The sequence below is a fragment of the Lepisosteus platostomus genome, chromosome 22 (genome assembly GCF_059453375.1).
Source record: "Lepisosteus platostomus isolate fLepPlt1 chromosome 22, fLepPlt1.hap1, whole genome shotgun sequence".
Taxonomy (NCBI): domain Eukaryota; kingdom Metazoa; phylum Chordata; class Actinopteri; order Semionotiformes; family Lepisosteidae; genus Lepisosteus; species Lepisosteus platostomus.
This window is the reverse complement of record NC_142632.1, coordinates 10,530,329-10,554,043: the sequence shown is the minus strand read 5'-3', so window position 1 is coordinate 10,554,043 and position 23,715 is coordinate 10,530,329. Positions and strand designations below refer to the sequence as shown.

General features: G+C 47.6%; 1 protein-coding gene across 13 annotated transcripts in view; it reads right to left on the bottom strand.

Annotated features, from left to right (window-relative positions):
• acaca (acetyl-CoA carboxylase alpha) overlaps positions 1-23,715 on the bottom strand; it is an 84,251-nt gene that overhangs the window by 56,118 nt on the left and 4,418 nt on the right. For 12 of the 13 annotated variants that reach the window (XM_088616265.1, XM_088616267.1, XM_088616264.1 and 9 more), the window contains exons 2-28: positions 22,935-23,190; positions 18,621-18,753; positions 18,386-18,524; positions 17,446-17,555; positions 17,238-17,319; positions 16,863-16,961; positions 16,391-16,497; positions 15,916-16,026; positions 15,594-15,803; positions 14,955-15,125; positions 12,937-13,098; positions 12,460-12,623; positions 12,026-12,176; positions 11,803-11,906; positions 11,602-11,683; positions 10,771-10,916; positions 10,369-10,519; positions 9,720-9,854; positions 9,232-9,378; positions 8,854-9,042; positions 8,300-8,400; positions 6,967-7,055; positions 5,235-5,359; positions 3,637-3,750; positions 1,653-1,766; positions 1,205-1,294; positions 620-738 (exon numbers count right to left, since the gene is read on the bottom strand). In XM_088616265.1, the coding sequence (XP_088472391.1) occupies positions 620-738; positions 1,205-1,294; positions 1,653-1,766; positions 3,637-3,750; positions 5,235-5,359; positions 6,967-7,055; positions 8,300-8,400; positions 8,854-9,042; positions 9,232-9,378; positions 9,720-9,854; positions 10,369-10,519; positions 10,771-10,916; positions 11,602-11,683; positions 11,803-11,906; positions 12,026-12,176; positions 12,460-12,623; positions 12,937-13,098; positions 14,955-15,125; positions 15,594-15,803; positions 15,916-16,026; positions 16,391-16,497; positions 16,863-16,961; positions 17,238-17,319; positions 17,446-17,555; positions 18,386-18,524; positions 18,621-18,753; positions 22,935-23,161 (3,572 nt within the window). In that variant the 5' untranslated portion in view covers positions 23,162-23,190. The remainder of the gene's footprint in view (positions 1-619; positions 739-1,204; positions 1,295-1,652; positions 1,767-3,636; positions 3,751-5,234; positions 5,360-6,966; positions 7,056-8,299; positions 8,401-8,853; positions 9,043-9,231; positions 9,379-9,719; positions 9,855-10,368; positions 10,520-10,770; positions 10,917-11,601; positions 11,684-11,802; positions 11,907-12,025; positions 12,177-12,459; positions 12,624-12,936; positions 13,099-14,954; positions 15,126-15,593; positions 15,804-15,915; positions 16,027-16,390; positions 16,498-16,862; positions 16,962-17,237; positions 17,320-17,445; positions 17,556-18,385; positions 18,525-18,620; positions 18,754-22,934; positions 23,191-23,715) is intronic. The other variant, XM_088616277.1, reaches the window with a different exon arrangement.

Genomic DNA, 23,715 nt, shown 5'->3' with positions numbered 1-23,715 from the left:
TTTTTCAATACTTATGCTCTAGTAGCCTGTATATTTCTAAGAGAGAAGTTTAAAAGCTGCGAATGTCAGTGCAGTAGATAAAGGTGTGTTGTAAGGAGATGGTGAAAGGGCAAGAGAAAGTGGGGGTGGGGTGGGAATATAAGGTGAAAAAAGAACACAGGAAAACAGAAAGACGGGAAGTGGTCAACAGGGCTGAAGTCAGTTCAGAAAGCCAGCATTCTTGTTGCATAGCTGTGCCATGATGCAGCACAATGCTTCTAAAGTGCTCTGCTGTCACACTGCGTTCGCAGGACTTTGTTTTGGGGTAAAGAAAAATAACCAAATATTGCAAATCAAAACCCCCCCAAAAACCCAAATACTCTTCCAGAGCATTCAGAGTTTTGCATGAAACTGAAAACAATCAATGCAAAATTTAAAATAAACGTACTACCTTACTGCAACGCAAAACATTTTCTGAATTCTGACCCTCAAGTCAAGGGCTCATAGACACTGGCTTTCTTCATGCACAGTGGGCACTACCGTGGCCAGAGAGGTGGCAATGCCTTTAGCTGTGTTTCTCCAACTGAGCCCCCCCCATGCCACTCTAGCAGAACCTAGTGGGACCGGGCAGACTGGGTACCTGTTGGGGTGGGAGGTGGGCAGCATGAACTGGAACTCCACGATGCAGGTGCTGTCTTTCAGCTGCCTGTGCTGGACACTGTTTAGCTCGTAGGCGATGTAAGCCCTGCGTACATATACCTGGAGAGCAGGAAACAGATGCACCTCAATCACCAACTGCACAGAAAGTCACACACTGGTTATAAAGGCGATGCAATTTTAGCCAAAGAGATCCCAGACACAACCCTATTCTAGAACACCATGGCCAAAGGTTAGATATATTACCAATGAGAGGTCATCTGACATCTTGGAGAGTAAGGGCCATGCCTTCAACCTCAGCCTGCTTTTGCTGGATTTTATTATGTCCAGTTATTACAAATACCCCAAATGCAAAGACAAATTTTATCTAGTTTCTTTTATATATGTTGTAGGCATATTTGCTTTAATGTGCTGGATCCCAGAGGGACACATGAAGAAGTTCTGGGATCAACTGGGTTCAATCAGCATGCAAAGACCTCCAGGGAAAACGGGATGTCCAGATTAACTGCCTCTGCTGAATGCAAGACTCCCCTTTTGGAATGACACAGTGTAAAACACCATCTCTCACCTCGAGTGCGGCCATCCTGACAACCTGGTTGCTGTGGTAGAAGAAGTTTGGAAGCACATCGAAGATGGATGTCTCAGATAAGATCAGCTTCTGCATGGGAAAGAATAAACACCAAAGAAACACTGGGTGAACACTGAGCTTCAGTCTCTGCTTTATTATAATGCATCATGTTAAAATCTTTAAATTTTGTTATACTTTCAAGGCCTTTACTTCTGTTTATTTTAACACAATAATGCTCATGAGCACTGTGCTGTGTCTAGGATGCTGGTGTGTTCTGTGTTGCAATGCTGCTCTGAGCATTTACACAGGCTATTGCAATGTGTTGTATCACAGACTGGCAGGGCAGCACCTGATTTTTTACAACCCTGTGCGTCAATGTGGGATGTGACAGCTCACCACATTGTGTGTGTTTGCTGGAGCAAAGCGCACTGCATGTCTGGGGCATTACCTGTAGGTTTTCGATGCAAAACTGGTGGCCATACATGTCGATGGCGGACAGGAAGATGGACTCCACCTGGTTGTGCCGCAGCTCGTAAGAGGGCAGGTGAGAGGCAATCAGCACCTGGAGGGACAGAGCAGGTGTGAGAAGTGGGTGACATTAGCTCATGGCAACATGCTATAGGTACATATTGTACATGCACCAGTTATTTCTTTTTCATAAATTTGTATCTCTAGATACGTTAAACAAATCACTGTGGCAATATGGTAGTTTCATATTCTAATTAAGTAAATACCTTTAAAGTGATCCAGGAGAAGCATTTTAAAAGGATAAAGCTTAATGTTTAAAGAGGAACAAACTCTTAACATACTGCAATCAATCTGCTTTGAGGTGGGATCACTGGAGCGTACCTACTGCTGCTTGCCTTAAGAGGTTTGGCCGCTGACTACCGCAGTGTAGCGTGACCCATGTGTACACCTGCATCACGTCATTTGTGCTGTGTGGACTCTGGCCTCCCATCCGTTTACAAATCTAGGCTCTGAACCCAGAAGGCCCTGGGAGACTGTGCTTCATGCGCTCTAGAGCCCAGTCCAGATCTTGTAAATCAACTGGCCCTTTTAGAGTAAATCCTATATTTTAACACTCTCACTTTTAATTCTGTTGAAGTTGTTGTATTAAAATGTGTATTCATGTATGTTTGTATGTTTAATATATCTGCTTTTTTTTTAAAGCACCTTGATATGAGGTCACGAAAGTTGCTATATGAACTAAAGATGACTGCAGTTGTTGTTCTATTTAAAATACACAGGACGCCCTCATTCGGTCTGACTTTGTAAAGGCGCGAGAGGGCAGTATAACACAATCCAACAAGGGCTTTATAAAACTAAATTAAAATGTATACTCGAGAAAGCCACATGTGTTAGTCTGTCACTGGCTGAGGACTGAACCGCAGGCAAACTCTAGAGAGTCACTGTTCAGAAAAAAAAGATGAAAGAGAAGTAGCAAGAGGGGGACATGAAGAAGAAAGCAGAACGAAGAAGATGTAGAAGTAGTTTTATTCCAAAGACACTCCATTTAATTACCAAATGGACCAGAGTCACATTGTAGTCAAACTTTCATTTCACGTCAGGTTTCATTAAACACAGAGCAGTTAGTTAGAAATTAATGCATTACAACATCAATTAACTGCAATTAACACTACCCACTAAGCATCTGCGTGTGTTCTTTACAGTTTATCGCTGGGTAAATGAATTATCGCGCATTGTGAAGCATGATCATCTTACGCTGGCACTGCCTGCCCCTCTGTTCATGTGTCTGCCTACTGACAGAAGAATGGAGACATCACTAATGCACAGCAGAATGGATTTGTATGCTTTTAAACCTTTTTTCACAAAAGTAATGCATTTTTTTTTTAAAGGCTCCAGAAAATATCTTCCCTTTCGTGTCGCGTGCGCACAGCTGGCTTCTCCTCACGGGCCTGCGTGGTGGCGCACACACCACCATCCTGTGCGCCTCCATGTGTTAATTGTAATGAATTCTTTTGATGGAGCGGCAGGGGGGCGGCGACAGATGAAAGGAACAGCTGTAAACAAAATATGGTACCCTGTGCTCCCCCACCCCCACCTGCCGGCAGACGCCAGTGCGGGTCAGTGAACGGCTTCAAAGGACCCGGTGAGCCGGGGTCCTCCAACAGGATGGCTGAGCCTAAGGTCTATCATTAGCTTTGCTGGTGACTGCGCAGTCTACCGTGGGTTAAATAACATCAGGACTTCAGTTCTGACCATTTACTACCTCCACGCAGACACGTGTGGAGGGGGGGCTTTCTTGTTTTATTCATCGCATTAATACTCCACGAAGGAGATTCCTGGAGAGCCCATAGACAGCGGAGCTGGGGGTGGGGGGTGTTTCCACTCCTGGCCACTGGGGAACAGGGAGGCTGGCAGGTGAGGTGGGGGTGGGGGTGGTGGGGTAAGTACTGGGCAACCTGACTCACCTGCCGGGCACGAAGCGCCACCTTGGCGTTGGTGGTCTTACTGAGCTGGGTCAGCTCCGTCAGGATGGACATCAGCTCGTCCGTCAGTGTCGGGTCTCGGCCGCACAGCTGGTCCTGGGGAGAGGGGGAGCAGGAGCCGGGCGGGTGCGAGACAGGGGGGGAGATGCAGAGATGAGACAGAAAGATGAGAGTGTGGGCAAAGCCGGAAGGAAGGGGGGGGGGGGAAGTTGCCAGATGTTATTAACTTTCTTCCCCTGTACATAGCCAATCACACTTGTTCTGATAATGAGTATTTGTTTCATGGTTTTCCAGGTTTTATTTCTTCTCCATCTTTAGAAATTCAGCTTGTATTTATCCAGGTTTGTCCTGAACATCAGGGAGCACCCTAACTACAACCCACAGCAAAGCTCATAGCAATTTCTCACCTTTAAGCCTTTAAGAACCACCTTTTAACCTTTCACTCCTATTACTATTCAGCCTGATTCTAACAATAGGGTTTTAAAAGACCCCATGAGACAATGATGTGTTGCTCCTGGACAGAATATAAAGTGCGTCTTCATCCACGCCACTCCTGGTGATTTCTAATGGTACCCAAGCACCATCAGATAATACCAGACCAAAAACTACAGAGACAAAAGGCGCCGAAGCAACGTGAAAAATAGAATTGTTGAGTATTAGGAGTCCAGAAAATGCCTTGGCAGTGGTTTAGGGAGATTGGGGTGGGGGGGGTGGGGGGGGGCTGTGACCGCTGAAAGCAAAACCCTCACCTGCCTGGGGGGGAGGGGGGGGAGTGTGGGTAATTCTGCTCAGAAAAGGCCTCACACCTCCACGACAAGCCCCCCCATGTAATTACACACTTGAGTGGCTGGACTGTGAAGGAAATTGAAGGGCTGAGCAGGAGAGCAGCTGCCACTCTCCCTCCCCATCACCGGGGCCTGATTGCTGCCGAAAAACCAGTCGGCCCGGGCCGCGCGGCTCCCTCACAAGCCTCCTAGGAAATACAGCTTTGTGTCGCAGTAATGAGATTCGCACACACCGACCCTTACTTACAATCGCAGGCTGGGAGAAGCGAAAGAGAAGGGAAAAAGAGAGCAGTACACAGCTCAATATCACTTCCCAATTATGATTTCTCAAAATAACCCAGAGTTACCGTGTGATGAGGAAGGAAGGGGTCTGCAGTTCAGCTCCGTGACAAATCAGCAGCTGGTCTGGGGCCTGGATAGTGCCCTGGTTGCGTTTAATGTCTTTTTTTTATTTAGTAGATATTTGCATCTTTACTGGGCATGCACGAGTTGGGATCAGCGGTAGCGTGAGTCGTCTGCATTGGAACTCGTAAAGCCTTACTCCAGGCTGAGGTTCACCTGAAGAAGGCTCTGCAGCTGAGATGTGTTTCTCCTTTCTATTTTTCAGTGTGGGATTAACCTTTACTTGTTCCTGTTTTCTGGCGACATGCTATAATGCTCCCTCTTCTAAATTACAATGGATGGAAAGCGAAAAACAGACTGATCTGAGAGCAGGTTCATGGTACTGAGAGGAGCTTGGTGTGGGTGGTGCAGGGTAGGGGAGAGAGACCACCCTGAAGGCAGGCCAGCACTCACAATCAGCATGGTGACCAGCAGGTTCTTCTTGGTAACTTGGGCGTGGGAGAAGATGTAGTTGAGGACATTGGCCATATCGCCCTTGTTCTCCTCGCGCAGCATGAAAACGCACTTGTCATAATGTCCTGGAGACACACAATTAAACACGTCAGCAGGAGCTCTAGCTAACACATCCAGGTGACACATGCAACACACAGAGAATGACAAATACAGACACACAAATTACAACCAGGAGACACGCAACACACAGAGAATGACAAATACAGACACACAAATTACAACCAGGAGACATGCAACACACAGAGAACAACAGATACAGACACACAAACTACAGCCAGGTGACAAACATAGAACAACAAAAACAGGCACACAGACTACAGTCAGGGCATTATTCTGTCTGTGATTTGTTTATTGAAAAAACAGAACACTGTAATCAAAGGACAGATTTAGTTTACCAGCCCCTACAATACAGAACTGCAGCAGCAGTAAACCCTTAGAACTGTAAAGAGCAAAATCATGGCACAAACATACAAGAGTCTCAGCAAATGAGCTGCACACACTGAACTAGCTTTGTTTAAACCCACAATATTTGTACTTAGCACCATGAATGGGGCAGAAGTACCTTTGAGCCAAATTAACAAAAAATGTAATGAAATTAAATGTGTTTAAAGTCATTTATTTTTAACCAGAGGATATGCTTCTTTTAGGGGAAACACTGCAAAACATGGACATTACATTCAGAGTAAAGAAAAATCAGGGCTAAGAAGAGACATAAACTGTAAACACAGTGCCCTCATGTGGTCACACAGTGCACGTCACACAGAGCCATTTGTAAACACATACGTATACTGTATTATTAGACGCATACCACTGCTCCATTACTGTCAACCAGACAGTAGAAGGAGGTGAGTTTTTAACAAAACACAAAGTAAGGCAATTTATACAGCAGGTCTGAGTAAGTTCAAGGAGGTGACTAAATTAATCTAATCATCTAAAAGGCACCGTGGACAGTACATCTGTATGGTCAGGTAAAGGCTTCAAGATGGGAAAGAAATTTGAAATAATACCTAAAAAAATAAAACCATAAAGAATGTAATTTCTGAGAAATGATTACTTACTGGAGACTTCCACACGAACAACAACTTAAAAAAAATACACACCAAAAAACACCCAAGTACTTGGCGTGTGCTTTTTAACTGTGGATGAATTGCTACATGTGGGTGTGCGCATGTGTGCATGAGCATGTATGAGAGTGCAATTGTGCACCTGTGTGAATGCATATGTATGTGAATGTATTATACATGTGAATGTGTGCATGTGGCTGTGTGGTGGCTCTGTGGCTAAGGATCTGCGCCTGTGGCTGGAAGGTTGCCGGTGTGTATCCCGCGGCTGGCAGAGGAAGCCTACTCTGTTGGGCCCCTGAGCAAGGCCCTTAACCTCAACTGCTCCAGGGGCGCCGTATAAATGGGTGACTCTGTGCTCTGACCCCAAGCTTCTCTCCCTGTCTGTGTGTCTCATGGAGCAAGTTGGGGTATACGAAAACACAAATTCCTAATACAATAAATTGTATATGGCCAATAAAGTGATCTTATCTTAGGTACTGTATATATATTTTTAATTTCTTTGGACCTTATTTTAAGTTTAATACTGTGTGTGCATACACGTGTGAGAGTGTGCGATTATGTGGTTCGGAGGTCAGAGACACACACGCACACTGCTCTCAGGGTCTCACCGTTCTGGAACTGCACCTCCACCCTGAGGTACTGGCGCAGCAGGTCCATCACCACTGCCTTCATGTGGCCGCGGATTCCGCTGCGGTACCTGGGCAGAGAGACGGGCTAAGATGAGCTCAGGGTGACGAGCTGAGATGAACACAGGAAGAATTGGGGCTGAGATGAGCTCAGGGTGACGAGCTGAGATGAGCACAGGAAGAATTGGGGCAGCGAGACGGGCTTAGACGAGCTTAGGGTGACGAGCCGAGATGAGCTCGGGGTAACTTTGGGGCAGAGAGACAAATAGGAAATGAGCTCGGGACAGCTTGAGACACAGTCATGTAGACATGTTCACAAACAACCAGTGGAATTTGTGAATCAGCTATGTCTTTTTTAACTAACTGACAATCAACTACAGGCCCAATGTCATAAAGCATAGCCACAATATTAATGTTACAAAGTCAATAAATATTTAATATGTCTTCGAGGAGTCTTTCATTATGAACTGGTGACATACTGTCTGAAGATTTCATTGTGTTTTTTTATTATCAAGATAAAATAGACATAAGTTTAGTGGTGAAAAATTATACAAAATTTCTTATGAATGTTAACCAAAGACTTATGCATGTCAAGTGTTTTGCTTCAGATGGGAAGACGGAGGTAAAATGAGACAGGATGACCGGTGTAAATGTCTCTCTCAATGAACTGTGCCTCACTGAGGAAGACTGCAGCATGTATTGCACAGTCAAGAGACTTCCACCAAGAGTAACAGCCAGAGCCGCAGACACAGTGGTTATCCCACCATGGTGAACGGGCCGGAGTCTTAGCACTGTCATTACACCCACAAGGATAACTACAAGTGTCCTGCACGCCCAGGGACTGGAAGAGAAGCGGTTATTTCAGCAGTCTTTCTTGAATTCCTAACAGATCCACAGACAGAGGATTCTATTCAGCTACAAAAAAATGCTCTAGCCCCAAACAGACTCCAGTTAATTTTCCAAAAAGCACGGCCCAGAGGAATCAAAACCACTGTGTCTTCAAACCACAAATTAAAAACCTGGTGCTGTACGCCTGCTTCTTCTTTCCAAAGAATTGCTGCCATTGAGGAAGAGGTCTGTAATCTGGGGAATGACAGATGGGGCAAAGGATTCCATCCTGGCAGATAGCAATCAAAGTGAAAGAAAAACACCCATCGTTTAACTTCTGTGTCCTGTATCTGCATTGTCCCTTGTGAGGGTTTTCACCTTCACAATGTAAAGCGAGGGACCATGTTTTGCTCATAAAGCTGATAAAAAAATATCACAATTCTGAACCCTCCACCCCAGGGCTTGTCCTGCCAGGCGTGCTACTCACTTCTGCACCAGCTGGACGATGCTCTGCGTGTTCATGAAGAAGACCTCTCTCTCGGATTTGCGGTTCAGCGTGGCAGCGTGGCTGTCCAGGATGTTGGCAATCTGAAAGCACGCGGATCAAGTCGTGAGAGCACGTGTTAACCTGGGGCTACCACGGGCTGTGCAGGGACCTTGTCTCCGAACTCGACACCGAACGGGGCTTCACTGTCAAAAGCTGCTGTTCAGAACAATCTGGTCCCGCGGCGTCACTGCATATCGCAGTGAGGCGCAATGAAAACAGAGAAGCACTGACATGCCACAAAAACAAAATGTTAAAACGTAGTGAAAAATAGCAAAGGTCCAGACTTACATGAACATATGCACTCAAACATGCACATGACACCCATGTTTTGCTTAAGAATTTTTTCTTAAGGCTGTCTTTAATGTTTTACTCCATTTATTACATCTCCTGATATATTGAAATTAATTCTAGGTTATTTCCCACCACCATGAAGTGCAAAATTACCATGTAGATTTCTTAGCTTTAACAGTTTCAGTGCCTGCTATGTGCAGTACCTGCTGGCTGGGGAACTGGCAGAGCACGGAGGTGATGTTGCTAGCGTACTGTGCCATCTCTTTCTTGATGGCCTTCTCCACAGCGGGGGGGATACGGCCCGAGACACTGGTCATGATGTCCTGCAGCTCCAGCAGTGGGAGGGATGGGTCCCTCAGGGTCTTCATCAGCCTCTCCACCCACTCCTTCAGCTGCAACAACAGAGCGGGTCACCTCACTGTGGTCTACCACTCTTGCTGCAGGGCATGGCCAGTGAGGGGCGAGGGCATACCGAAGTGTACCGGGGAGTGCAGGGTGCTCTGCCTGTGAAGTGACAGTGGGCCTGACCTATGTCTGTAGCGTGTGACCAGGGGGGTGGTGAGAGGATGGGGGGGGATCACCTTGGCACTGAAGAAGGGCTCGGGAAGACAGAAGCCATTCATGATGTTGACCAGGTGGTCCAGCGTGCTGTGGAAGACCCGGTGCAGCTTCTCTCCTCGCAGAGCCAGGGACTCGATCTGGGGTAGTGCTCCAGTGTGCAGCTCCGCCTGGATGCACACACACATACACACACGTCAGCACTACACTGCACCTTGTGCGGGATTACTCCAACAGCTTAAACCTTAATGAGTTATTTTCTTCCTAAGATGTCAGGAGGTTCTGGATGCGGTATCCAAATAAAACAGAGCTGTTTTCAAATAGATTTCATTTTTCAAATATACCACTATATCATTTCTTTTACCACTGCTAATTCTTGCTTGCATTTATTGCAATGCGATTTGTGCTTTCAACATGTTCCCTCAGGCCTGCGAAAAGGAAAACAGCCTCATTCCTAATCAGACGCAGCTGGTCTCCGGGTGTGCAAGGCTGCTGCTGTCTCGGCACTCACCTGCTGGACTCTGCTGGGGTCGTCCAGCTGCAGCTTCGCGATGACGCAGCCGGGATCCAGCACCGCCCCCGCGCGCTTCACGTAGTGGATACAGCCCGACTCTGCCGCCGTCAGGGTCATCACCATCTTCATCACCTGCCGGGAAGGGAGAGGCGCTGTGAGCACCCCGGGCGGCCGCTGGCTGAAGCCCTTTAAACGACTGCGGTACCGCGGCAGCGTCACAGCATAGCGCAGTGAAGCACAGCAAGAACTTGCATGGAGAGAGAGAAACACTGACGTGTCCCAGAAACAAAACGAGAAAATGTAGCAAACAAACCGAAGGTTCAGAATTACACGAAGATATGCAGTCATGTCAGACACACGTTTTGCTTAACAGATCTTTCTTGGGACCAGGATGGGCTTGATCTGAGGTCACTAACTGACTGTGACCAGGACTCTCCTGCAGAACTCAGAACCCCCAGTCCCTGACTGTCTGACTCCCAAACGGCAGAGTGCAACTGGATCAGTGTTCCCAGGAGAAGTGAGACACCGTCCCCCTGACCTCTTCCTGACTCCGGGGGGACATCAGCAAGGTGGATGCCTCCCCTTCAATCCCCACTGACTCCCAGCGCTCCAGCACAGCACAGAACGTACGGAGTAGAAGGCTCACCTCTATCTCAGCGTAGCACTGTCCTGCGAAGACATGCCCCCCGTCCTCCACCGTGTACTGGATCAGCTTCCCCGCGGAGGGGGAGCGCAGGAGTGAGGGGTCGTTCTCCTTCTCGAACACGCAGGTCTTGTTCCCGATCGTGATGCGATACCTGGGCAGGCAGCCGGGGGGAGACAGAGATGAGGACATGACAGAGAAGGCAGGGATAGAATACAGCGTCAGTGTGAGTATGGGTGCAAACAAGAGAAAGCACAGGCTTGATTTAAACCAATTTATATCTGCAGTTTCCAACATCACAGGAACCTGTCCCTGGAGTCATATGTGGGACAAATTATTTACTCTGATTGTGCAGTGAGAGTGCAAGAGCAAGAGCTTGCAGTTACAGTGCCCAGTATCCACTACCTGTCCACCTCTTCCTTCATGTACGTTGTGTAACTGCTGCCATCGTAGGAGAGCAGGAGGCCGCCATCGCTCAGCCGGTGGACGTCCACCTCCACACATGAGTGATTCATGATCACCACATAGGAGTTGGGAGACTGACGGGTCACCTAGGGGCACAGGGGGGAGAGTCTTATTCCCATGGCCAGCACAGGTTCCACCCAGACCCAGTGCCTTGGGGCTGTACTGTATGTAACTTATTCACAATGTACAAAACTGACCTTTGCACTAGTTATCGAGAACAGAGTAAACCTGTATTTTGTACCAGGTCTGGTACTCTCGCCCCTACACTACCAGGGCTCCCTCTTGGACACCCTCCCTGCCAGTGCCATCTGCTCACTCCAGCTCACCCAGAATTCACCTGGTCACTACTCTTCCATGTACCACCATGCTCCTGCCGGTCTTCAGTCTCTTTATCTCTTGCCACACCCTGTCTCCCTCCTTCTTCTTCTGTCAGACAGGAAGTCACTTCCAGAGCCCATGCCACTCTTACCTTCAACTGTGAAATGATTGTTCCGCAGAACTCAGAGCCCCTCTGTCCCTGATTGCCTTTCAGAGCCTGCTCAAAACTCTTCTGTTCAGCCAGTAAGTGTAACTTCTCAGCTGTCATCTGCATCCTGCAATAACTCTTGTATTGCATTGCTTTTAATTCTCACACTGGTAATGTGAAATGCTGATGGCACTTATTATATACAACGCTGGCATGTACTCATGCTAAGTGGTTACTTATAATTGTCAGCATGATATATATATGGAGGCCCTGACCCGCCTGTTACCCAGAAGGCAGTGTTTTACCTTCAGCGCGTATTTGGTGGCCTCGTAAATGAGCTCCACATCCACAGTGTTGAGGAGAGTGTGAGCGGGCAGCACCTGACCCCTAGGGAGAAAACAGACGGGAAACTCAGGGCAATGTGGCCGGTGCCAAGTAAGGCTTTGCTGTGTAGCTGTTTGCAAAAAAAGGACTGCCCTTCAGCCAACCCTGCCCTGGCTCCCTACCTTTCCAGCGAGTGGAGGAAGTTTGAGACGCTGTTCCTTAAACTGATGTCGGCAACATGGAGGGCTCCGCACACTATACCCAGCATGGTGTCCGGTCGCTCTGCCTAATAAACACAGAGGAGAATCCCTCGCTTACAAACACAACTGAGACAAGAGGAAAATCGTGATGCAAACGAAGCTGAAAGCCTGTAGACAAAGACGGGCAGGACAGGCACTCCATTACCTGCACTTTCTCGGAGATGAGCCGGTCCAGCCAGCCCGTGTCGATGCTGTTGTGCTGGAAGCTCTCCGTTTCCAGCAGTTTGATGAGGTACTCCACCGTGGTCCTGAAATCCCCACGGATAGACAGTTCCTTCAGGGCCACCACCATGTTCCTGAGGGGCAACAAACAGACACTATGTTACTGAGGGGCAAGGGCACTCTGTGCAGCTGAGGGCAAACAGAGAGTGGGTATACTATTGAAAGGCAAGAATCAAAACTTACGACAACTGCCAATGACATTGATTTTATGCAGAGGAAAAGGGTGGTGTTTGTAAAACTTGAGAAAAATCAGTTTGAAGATGGAATGGCTTTCCTTGAAGAAGGAATGGAGTGTGGATAAACACATACACAGAAGAGAGAGAGTGAGAGTCAGTTGGGGAGAGACAGGGAACTCACGAGATAGCCTCCTCGCGGTTTTCCCCCCAGGAGAAGCAGTGACCGAATTGCGAGTCGGCAAATTCGTGCAGCCCACCGGCAGCCGCCACGCTGAAATACCCCCAGACGTTCTTGCTGCTGCGGAAATTCAGCTCCTGCACAGTGCCCGAGCTGGGCTTGAACCCCTGCAAGGCCAGGCAGACGAGCCAGAGTTACCGGGGGACAGTGACACACATACACACCGCAGCACAACAGGGGTGTCCCAGCTCAACTCTGGGATTGCACAATAAAGACTTCTGAATGTTCCCCTTTAACTCAAATGGTGAACCAGTTCCCCACCTTTCCACCTTTTTGGTTGTGAACTGGGGCTGCTGGCACTGAACTGCTGCCAGCCAAATGGGTCCAATATATCAATGGTGGAAAAAGTGGGTTCCTCCCTGTTTGCAACACACACAGGAACGAAAGCACTTTGTGTAAAAATGCAAGGCATTACCGTACCTCGTCAGGGTTCTCGCTGGTGATGCGAGCGGCGATCACATGGCCACGCGGAGAGGGCGCCGTGGACAAGCCCTCGAAGTCGATGGGCGAGTCGCCCCATGGCTGCAGCCCATACAGCATCCGGATGTCCTTGATCCTTTGCAGGGGGATCCCCATGGCGATCTGTACGGGGGGAGAGCCAAGAGCAGACCGAGGCCTGCTGATTAAGCCTTTCTTTAAAGCAGCTGACAATGCTTTTACTGCAGGCAACTGAATTTGATTTGGAATGTTATGAGGCAGATCTCACCAGTCACTGGAAGAAGTCTTTATACAGAAATACACAGTATGTTAGGTACATGAGCTTCTTTTGAATGCCCTATAAAACCTAATAAAACTACAGTAGAGGTAGTTCTTGATTTAGTGATTTAAATTGCATGTTTTGGCTTAACAAGTCTCGTTCAAATACTGTATACTATTTCCTAATTTAGGACAAATTAATTCTCAGTTTAACATGCTTTGTTGCTGTTAGGTGCGCAAACAGAATACACTGAATGAACAGTGGAACACGACCCAGAGGACAGTGTGGAACAAGCTGCCCAGCCCTGCTGCTTATTATTGCAGGAAAGTGAAAAAAAATCTATACAACCCTAAAACAAAGTAAGCTACTGTGGGAAAAACAGTGGGAAAACAATCAGACAGAATCATAAGTAGAGCAAAGCAAAAATATTTTTAAGGTTACTTAAATACTTCAAAACATTGGGATTTAAAAAGATCACAGAGAGTAAAAGGACATGAACAGAATTGCACAGTCCAGATGTGTCTGTAAGCGCGGCAGCATGACTCAAGCATTTCCCACACCACTCCTACCCACCACTAACCCCGGTCTGTCCTCCCATGGCACCGGCAGACTTTAACAGGCACTTCGCTTCAAAATGACTTTCAGTACAGCACCATGGAAGTATCTTAGATTAGAAAAAGTCAATCCTCTGGTTGGAAATGGACCCAGGACATACCCCCCCCATTGACTTGCATTTCATTTGGGACTTAGTTTTTAAGTTACACATTTTTTGAAAAACACATTCAAAATTTAGGCTGCATTCCCAAACCTAGATCCGAGAAAAATCGGTATCAGTATTGCTCATGTCCAGTAGATGGCGATGAAGGCATGACTTACTTATAGTGAGTATAAAAACCTTTATTTTCTAGAAATATATCACAATTGTATTAGTTTTAGAACTATTAGTTTTATTTCAACTTTAAGCCCTTGTGCCAAACTCATTTATTTATTCATTGATCCTTAGTATGGGCAATTTCTTATCCCTTTTCCTTCAATTAGACACAGAATCCTGAGAATGTGGGCACATTAGGCAGCGCAAGCTATAGTCACATCTATCAATTGGCATGCACTCAATAAATGCCCTAGATTACCCTGCTGTATAATCCCTCAGCAATTCTTATTTAACACAATGAAAAACTGGAATCTTGGCTGATCTACAGTAGACTGCAAGTCAATGAGAAAGGCAACCTTTGTGCTGTGGAGTAGGGTCTGCGCTCCTATGTAAAACACTGCCACAGAGGCCCTCTGACAGCTGACCTACATTGCCCAGTCACGTGACTCTGCATTTCTTTAGTGGGGGGGTGGGGGGGGAACTAGCTGCAAAGGCAGCCTCCTCCCCGGTTTCCACAGCGACTGAGCCCTGACAGCGCTCACCCGTGGAGATGGAGAGCGAGCCGTGAGGCCGTGCTGGGGTTGCTTGCTGTAGTGCAGACAGCAGGGTGCATGTTACACCACATGGTCTCAGCTACTGCATCAGCTGACAAGGCCCCGGGACAGAAGAATCACTTCTGCCCTGAAAAGCCAACAGAAGGTTCAGGAGGAGGTAAGATCCGGAGAGTTCACAGCTCGCATAATTGGTTTCCAACTAGCTCTGTTCCTGCATGAGTAGGGATCTTTCTTTGGCCATTGTGAACTCTCTGAGGCATTACCTGCAGGGAAGCCATGTTTGTCTGCACTGATGCCCGCGTCCTCCCACTCTCACCTGTAGCTGTGCAGCGGGCAAGTTGACATCGGCCACCATCTCCGTGCAGGGGTGCTCCACCTGCAGCCGGGGATTGAGCTCCAGGAAGTAGAAGCTGCCATCTTGGCTGTACAGGTACTCCACTGTGCCAGCGCTGACGTAGCCCACCATCTTCGCCAGCTTCACGGCACACTGCCAAGATAGGGCCCAATTAAAACCCACAGCAACCGCCAGCACTCCTGACCAGCAGGCATCACCCTTCTTACTTAAACTTTGTTCCAGCAGCAGCAGAAGTCTGCAAATAAGAGGATTCATACATAAAATAACAGCAATTTACCAGGGGCTACTGAGGATATAGCACTTAAATGACTGAATTAAAAAGACCCTTGTAACAGGAAAGTACATATCTGACAGTGGGCTCATTTTAATAGTCCCCGTAGGCATTTCTAATACTTGTCGTTCATCCTGTGACATTAGCAGTTTTCCAGCTTGACACAGGATGGGGAAGAGTAAGTTGGATAACAGACGAGGGACGGACTAACAACCTGAGGGATTTTTTGCCTAGCACCCTCTCTCCCCTTCACTACTCCATCTGCCCTCTGCACATGTTCACTCTCCTAAATATCATCCATAATCAGCGCGGTGGTCCCTGTCCATTACCTTCTCCATGTTCTCGAACACAGCACATGTGGCGATAGTGGCGGGGGCCTCCTCAATGATCTTCTGGTGGCGCCGCTGCACAGAACAGTCACGGCCGAAGAGCGAGATGGCATTACCATACTGATCGGCCAGGATCTGGACTTCCAGGTGCCTCGCGTGCTTCGCCAATCGCATCACGAAGATAGGAGAGCCGGGCACCTCTGTCTGGACCTGAGACGACCAGCACAAAGGGCATTAACTTGCACCTGCAAACACAGCTGATCAACCTGCTTGGACGGCAATGCACTCTACAACAACATCCAGTCCGAATGGACACACTCACCTGTCTGAAGAGGTTAGGGAAGTCATCTGCGCTGTTCACTTTACGGATGCCCTTTCCTCCCCCGCCTTCTGAGGCCTTCACCATCACAGGGTAACCCACTTTCTCTGCAGCCTGCAGGGGTCAGTAAAGAGTCAGCCAATTACCCATACTGCACTGGTCCTTAATATGTACAATTGAACACAAGCAAGGCTACTTAATCACATCCAGGCATAAAGGAGAAAACGATATGTGCAATCTACAAATCTATAAAAAATACGCATTACTTAAGTGGGAAGAACAAAGAAAAGAGAAAATTTTCTCCTTGCGTTTATCTTGGTATCCAACCTTAAGCCTTTCTGTCAAGAATTCAGAAGCCACACAGCAAAAGTATTTCTGTTCAGCCTATCTTAACAGATGCAGTTAAGCAGTAGTGATATCTACATTTGTGTGGACATTCCCCAGTTAATATATTGAATTATCTGTGGGCCTTGGTTACCTGTAGTCCCTCCTCCATGTCATGGATGCAGCCCTGCTCATACAGCTCAGGGGGCACTTTGATGTTCCTCTTCTTCTGGTCACTGTCTGACCACTCCACTGTCAGCCCTGCAGAGAGCACACGTGTGCACACCACTCACTGCAGGCTCAGCCAGGTAAGCACACAGTAAACACCCCATCTGCTGTCCTATAAAGGTGTAGCATGCAATTCCAGTGCATAGAAATTTGTGAACTGTTTGTCACATGTCTTTTGTATGCAGTGTTACTGTCCAGTTGCAAACAGAAATATATGAACAGAGGCTCTTCAGCTGTGACACTGGCTCAGATTTGATTGTTTAAAAAGTCTGATCCATCATACAACAGTACTGTATATTCAAATACTTCTTTTAACACTTCATTTGAAATTGATTCCATGTGGAAGGAGCTCTGTCCCATGACATAGAGCACTAGGCACACACAAGGCAAACTCTTACCAGTCCCACTCCAGGGCAGCGTGGGAATGCCCGCTGTCTGTGCTACGATGGATGAGGCGATCTTATCTCCCAGCGCCCACATGGCCTGGCTGGGTGGACCTGCAGAGGGAACACGTGACTGCAGTGAGGGCCTAAAAAGCACTAAATGCATTAAAAAACCATCTCTGTATCAACTCAGATTATCAGATGTCCCAGTGAAAGCACTGTTCATTGCCTATTATTTCATGGGCCATTGCAGTGTGCCACTTTAAATGTTTTATTCCTCCGTCTCTTCTGTAGAAGATTACTTGCCATACGTATCGCAATGGGGGGCAGAAACACGGACTTCCTCTCCTGGGAGGGAGAGGGATGGGCGGCGGGGGCAATCTGTCTTACCCATGAAGGCAATGCCATTCTTGTGCAGCAGCTCTGGGAGCTTGGGATTCTCTGAGGCATGGCCCCAGCCCGCCCACACCGCCTGGGAAAACAGCAGAGCAGGTCAAACAGCAGACTCAGCCCTGTGACACGAGGCATTCAAATACACAGGTACTGTATTCCAATGCAGTAACTAGTATCTGACACTGCTTTTTCACATCAGTCCTACCTGCACGGGGATGCGCTTGGCGATGTCCAGAATGAGCTCCACATTGGCGTAGTTGTTGTTATTAGGTCCTCCAGGTACGGGCACATAGTGGTCCGCCATTTTAATGTACTCTGCACAGAACAAACGCCCATGGCAGTGGGCATGCTGGTCAGCACAGGACAAGAGGCTCTCAGCCAAGAAATGCTTCCGAGTTTCTGATTTCAACAGAACCAGCCACAAGCAATGCCCAGCCTCCATCACTCAATACCACAGAAGTGATACCACAAGACCACACCTGGCCTGAATCTTCTGCCACTTTCTCTCCAGATGCTCAATAAGCCGAAGGCCTATATTATATATATATATCCCATGACGAAGTATTAAAATGAAAGAGCTAATAATCAATAGCACTGCTTCTAAAAGTGAGGTTAAATGTAATTAAAACAGCCATGTTTAATATCAACTGATCATTTGTCATCCGATTCGGATTTGAAAACATCCAGCACTGTGCTTTTAGCAGAAGATGCAGGTTGAAATGTGGATCTCTTAAACCAGTAAGTGCCCATTAAGCATGGATTAGAGCCTAATATCATGCCTGATACGTCTGCTGCAGAGCACCAGAGACAGAGACGCTTCCTCAACCTGGGAAAACAGCCAGCCGGATCAGCACGGCTTTCAAACCACACCCTGCATCTCTTCGTCTGAAACGCAATATTGACTCTCTGCTATCACTGAATGCAGTACACTTCCATGCCACCAACCAAAGCACGTTTTTTTGAAAGGGCCAGGCTTGGTATTGCAACACCTGCACGAAAAATAAAAACCTCTGGTGATCCCCAGAAGCAGTTTGTTTAAACACAGCTTTTCTTCTGTCCACCACTACTCTGTGTTTAGTCACTATGCCCCTACGTCCCGTCCCCCCCCCATGTGCCACCCCCTGCACCCTCCACCTCCCACTCACCTGCATTGGCCTTAAGGTCCTCGGGGGTTACCATGACGACAAAGCGAATGGCGCGCTCATTCCGGAACATCTCGTAGGCCCAGCGGCGGATAGACCGCATGCACTTCACCGCGGCGATGCCGTTGTTGGCGATGAGAACCTACCAACGCAAGATGGCGACAGCTCAGCGGGCTGGCACAGTGAAGGGGGACACCCCCGGAAGAGCCACCCCGCCCCCTTCTCTTTCGTCACCCACCTTCTCGATGACCTTGTTGCCTCCGAAGCGCGTGACGAATTCCGCAGGGGAGGCCACGGTGAAGTCTCTCTGCAGGTCGATGCGCCTTCGATCGCGGCCCTGCTTCACCAGGTGGAGCCCCGACATGCTGGGCCTGTAGGGCGGCGACAGAGAGCACACATTCACGCATCCTGACGCCTGGTGCCTGCAGTCTGCGGAGCAGGGGACAGCTTCTTGATCCCTCCTTCACCTATACCCCCCAGGACAGTATTGAGGTCACTGTCTGTGTTCCTAAACTCACCCCTGATCTGCTGTTATTTTAACTACTTTATTGTGTTTCCTTAGGCCAACATTTTGTGTTTAATATGTTGCAATGAAGATGTGGAACTCAGTAATTACAGGTTTCAGGAGAGACACAATCACAGTCGCTGTGGAGATTAGTAAGATTACAGTATCTCAAAGCAGGCTGCAGGGTGTGTCCGTATTTGCAAATTCACTGTAGTCCTGTACCCTTAAAGCACCCTTATAACTCCCTGTGAGAGAAACATTCATTTATGATACATATATGCCAGCTGCATATTATACATATTTTAAGACATGTTTGTTTTATATATTTAAAACATATTTATATAACGCAGCATCTCTTAAATCATTTTTAGTTTGCTTTTATATATTTTAATTTGGATCTTATTGCTGTACATTATTCTGATCAGCTGTGCTTTTTTAAAAAAACGTTTTTATTTAATGCCGCTTTGGCAAAGATTATGGAATGTGGAATAATAACAACAAAGATAGTAAGGAACCAGTTGGGATTAATTCTGCATCTAGAGTTGAAATGTGTTTTTTTTGTCTTCCTTCTACTTTTCCACGTGGAATTAACCTCTGCTTGTTCCTTGGCCACCCACACGCTGCCACACAGCCTCACTCCCGCCCATGAAAATAAGATGATGATTTTTTTACCCTATAGCACACTTCCTCTGCCCTGAGGCCTTCCCTGAATTTAATCACACAACAAGGTTCCTGCTGCCGGGGGAAACAAACCCCCAGTCTTTCTGTGATTTAAAAGGCTACAATGGGCAATGGACACAAACACTGCACCATAAAAAAACAGAAAACACCCTCTGCAAAGGCTCATTTCCTTGCACAACAAGAAGAGATGGAAGATTAACGGGCAGGGAGTGGGAGTACACTCCGCGTTGAAGAGCGAGCGGGCAAGGGTGGCCACCACACAGCAGGACACCACAATAAACTCCACTGTCCCGGCAGACAGTCCCCTTACTGTCAGTTACAGAGGAAACCCAAACAGTAACAGCTCTTGCTAACAGAAGACAGCGTCTTCCATTGTAGCAGCAGCCAGAGATACCCTGGAGCAAATATTTGATTTATTTGCTCTTTTTCGCGTTAACCTCTTAATATCCTAGCAATCAGACAGATGAGCAGTCAAACAGTGATGCTTCTGTGATGCGCTGAATGCAAAGTAAATCCTCTACAGCGTGGGCCTGTGAGCCTGAGCGGGACTCTGTGATCGAACAACAGCAGGGTGTTAATGCGCAGACTGTGCGTCACTCTCTCCCTCAGCCTCAGTGATTTAATGCCACAACACAGCCACAGACCCACCTTCCCTCAAGCTCTGAGCCAATAAGGAGGTCTGGGTGGTCCTTGATATTTCAAGAGAAGGCGTGTCAGCAGTTCCAGCTGTTGTTTGGCCAGATACAGTGGTCCGACCTGGCTGGGAGGGGAGGGGGACAGTCTTGCATCACTGTGGAACACTGGCGCATGCTGGGGGGGTCGGGGTCAAAGGGGTGTCTCAGCCACCGCAGGTCATTACCAGCCCTCCAGGCCATACAGTACAGGCCCCACTCCAAATCTGAATTACACAATGGTCTGTTTTTGCCAGGCAGAGGACTCTCTCCTCCAACAGGGAAGAGGGGGCGGTTATGCTGCTGGCCTGAGATGTTTCTCAATGTCCTGTATTTCCAGTTTCTCACCCCCCCCACCCCACCATGTGAAGTGGCACTGCTGGTCCAGACAAAAGAATAAGCAGTATTTATGCATACCTAGAATTTTGTACATACCCTGAAACAACACTGAGCAGTAATTAGCAATGCTAATGCTAAATGACTAGAAAGAGTATGATGCCCAACAGATTCACTCAACAAAAGATAGAGGCCCACAGCCTAATTATTAAAAGAATTCCTTGCATTTATATAGTATTTATACAGTGCTTTTTTACTTCAAAGGACTTTGGAAAAAAAAAAAAACACTGAGGAATGTTAATCGAGAAATCAGGCTTAAGAAGCTTTGGCTTCACCTGCTTGGCTGAGAACAGATCTGTGGCCATGCTGGAGAAAATGACAATGCACCCAGACCAGCAACACACACTCGCAGCAAAGCATGGAGGGGGAACCTGCTGCACTGTAATTTGGGGTGACACTACCAGCCCTCTCACGTCTGAACGAGTTCAGAAAAAAAAACAAGGTGGTGCACCAGAGTTTTCCAGCTAAGATACTGCTTAGGCATAACATAATGCAGAAATACTGGTGACCAACCATTATACACAATAGTAAGGTTTATATTTCAGAGCAGCCTACAGCTTTGGGCTACTGTTTCCTTCTGAATTTTTACAAACCTGGAAATCATCAGTCCTACCTCCAGCATGACGCTGTTTTGTTTTTTCTTTATGTCTGTTTTTTTATGCTTATTTATGATAGCAATTTACCCTTACAAACAATCTTAGCATCTCCTCCAGATATTCCACAGCCCCATAAACAAGTATCCACACCTGGTCTTGTGAGAAACCTTTACAGTCATGGCATAGGCATACTTTCTGACTGCCATCCTGGATTCTCCGGGGCCATGTGGCCCTGTACAGCACAGCCCGTACATCACAGGGTAAAAGAGATTGTCTGTTCTTACAGTGAATGTGCTGCTTTGGCCTCAGGAGACAGGTTTTGAGGTGGGACAAAGGGGGCTTAGGAAGTGTCTTCATTAAAATTACCCAAACCAAGAAGACTTTCTCCAAGGAGCAGAATTGTCTACTCACAGATTAATCTCATGTGCTCTTCAAAATAAATGTGTGCAGTGGACACATGACACTTGCACAAATAATCACAGGCTATGTGTAAGAAACAGAACAGTTGTGAGCACTGTGAAGGACTACGCTCTTCTGGTTAGAATAGCCCCAAGACACGAATAAAGATTTTGCAGTGCTCAAAATTAATCATTGTTTTTAATAAACAATCTGCAATAAACAGGTAGAGTGAAAATCAGCATTCCTCACTGATGTGTGCTAATGAAAAGAAAATGCATTCTTCCACGTTAACAGGGAGCTTATAGATTCACACTATCCAATAACACTGCACGGTTGAGGGCAGCTTCCTCACGCCCTGTTTTCGTGAAACTGGGCTCCATCAGTATTGTGAACATTAGTGCAACAGAAACACAGCACAGCACCTTCTGCGGGAAAATGCATTTATAAAAAAAAAAGGACAATTTGATTCTAAAAAAAAATTAAAAAGAAGAACTGAGCTAGAGACGGTGGGGTAGGTAAATCTGACAGAAATGCAACTCAAAGGCTAGATGAAAGAATTGCTTTTCTGAAATGCTCTCCCCCAGCACAGAGCCAATGCAGGCTTGAGTGAGCACAGGGCGCCAGGGGCTTGCAGAGCTTCATGCATGCAGGCTGTCGAACACCACAAAGAGAGGCCATGAAAAGAGGGCAGGATTGCAAGGGCGGCTCAAAGCGGAAAAAAAAAGTCTGGGAATTCTGTGAAACGAGCAGACCTGGGATCTCACACAGGCTGGTGAAGGACAGAGGCCTCTCACGACACCCTCTCAACTATTGTCACGCACACGCACTGCTGCTGCAGCAGCCCAATCTCACATCTCAGAACGTTCTTTCAGTTTGCAGAAACACCTACAAGCCGGTATTCAGCCAGTGCACACCTACGAGTCCATGCTTTCTAATGCACGTAGCAAATGCAATCCTTGCACGTTAAGCACAATAAATCATTTGGAACAGAGACCAAAGTACTTTATGTGCCACGCAAGAAAAACAGCACCCTGAGAGAGCAAACAATCTTGCAGAGCAGAAATGTGTGGATAGAGTTAGAGAAAAGAAACTGGTATATTGATAAGACAAGTGGAGCTAGAAAAAGGGACAGGAAAAAGGAGAATAAGTGGAAGAGAAAGATGATGGTCATTAAGGGAAGGGATAGAGAGAGAGATGGATGAAATCGAGAGTGGAACAGGAAGAGAGCGGGAGAGCAGTGCGTTCTGGAGCCAGGTGGAGAGAGAAGGGGGGAAGAGGAGAGGGGCCCGGGCCGCGAGGCTCACCTCATGTGGTGCAGGGGTCCGTCGAGGTGGTCGAAGCCCAGCTCGTACTGGCTGTCGGAGCTTACCGAGGACGGGGACAGCGAGCGCTCCTTGTCCCCCAACAGGTCCACCTTGCCCAAGATCTCGTCCTCCGAGTTCTCCTCCGACACGGAGCCGATGATGAAGTGGGAATGCAGGGCGGCGGGGGCCTCCGGCGGCTCCCCGGCGGGGTGGTCCTGCTCCGCCATGGCTGGGGGGCCCTGGCAGGCTGCGAGCACTGCGGGGGAGCAGCAGAGGTGGGGGGGGGACTGACAATCGGCCTGGACGGCAGCAGAAACCAGCCCCGTGCTCACGCTGTTGGGAAACATGCGCTCTAACCGGCTGGCCCACAAGGAGCGGGCAAGGACAGAGCCCATCTCCGCCAGCCAGCGCCAGGGTCATGAGCGGACTGTGTTTCCAGCCAGCTCTCAGCACTGCCAGATTGCATCACAACACTTCCACAGGCTGGAACTGGCTGCATGGTGATCTACTGTGTCTCCAGCTGCACTGCCACATACAGTACAAAAAGATGGCCACATGTTCCAAAATGGTTTAATTAGGTAAATGACCCGTGTTCCTTTCTGTTTTAATGATGTTGCCTCTGTTTAATTCATTCCTGCCCACCACTGCATCCAAACAAATCCCTTGAAAACGATATTTTCTGTAAATGATATGCAAAGGGAGCTCAGCTGTTCTCTGTATTTACATACCAGCTGTCTCATGGAAAGAGACAGCAGGGTTTGCCTCCTCAAATCTGTGATGA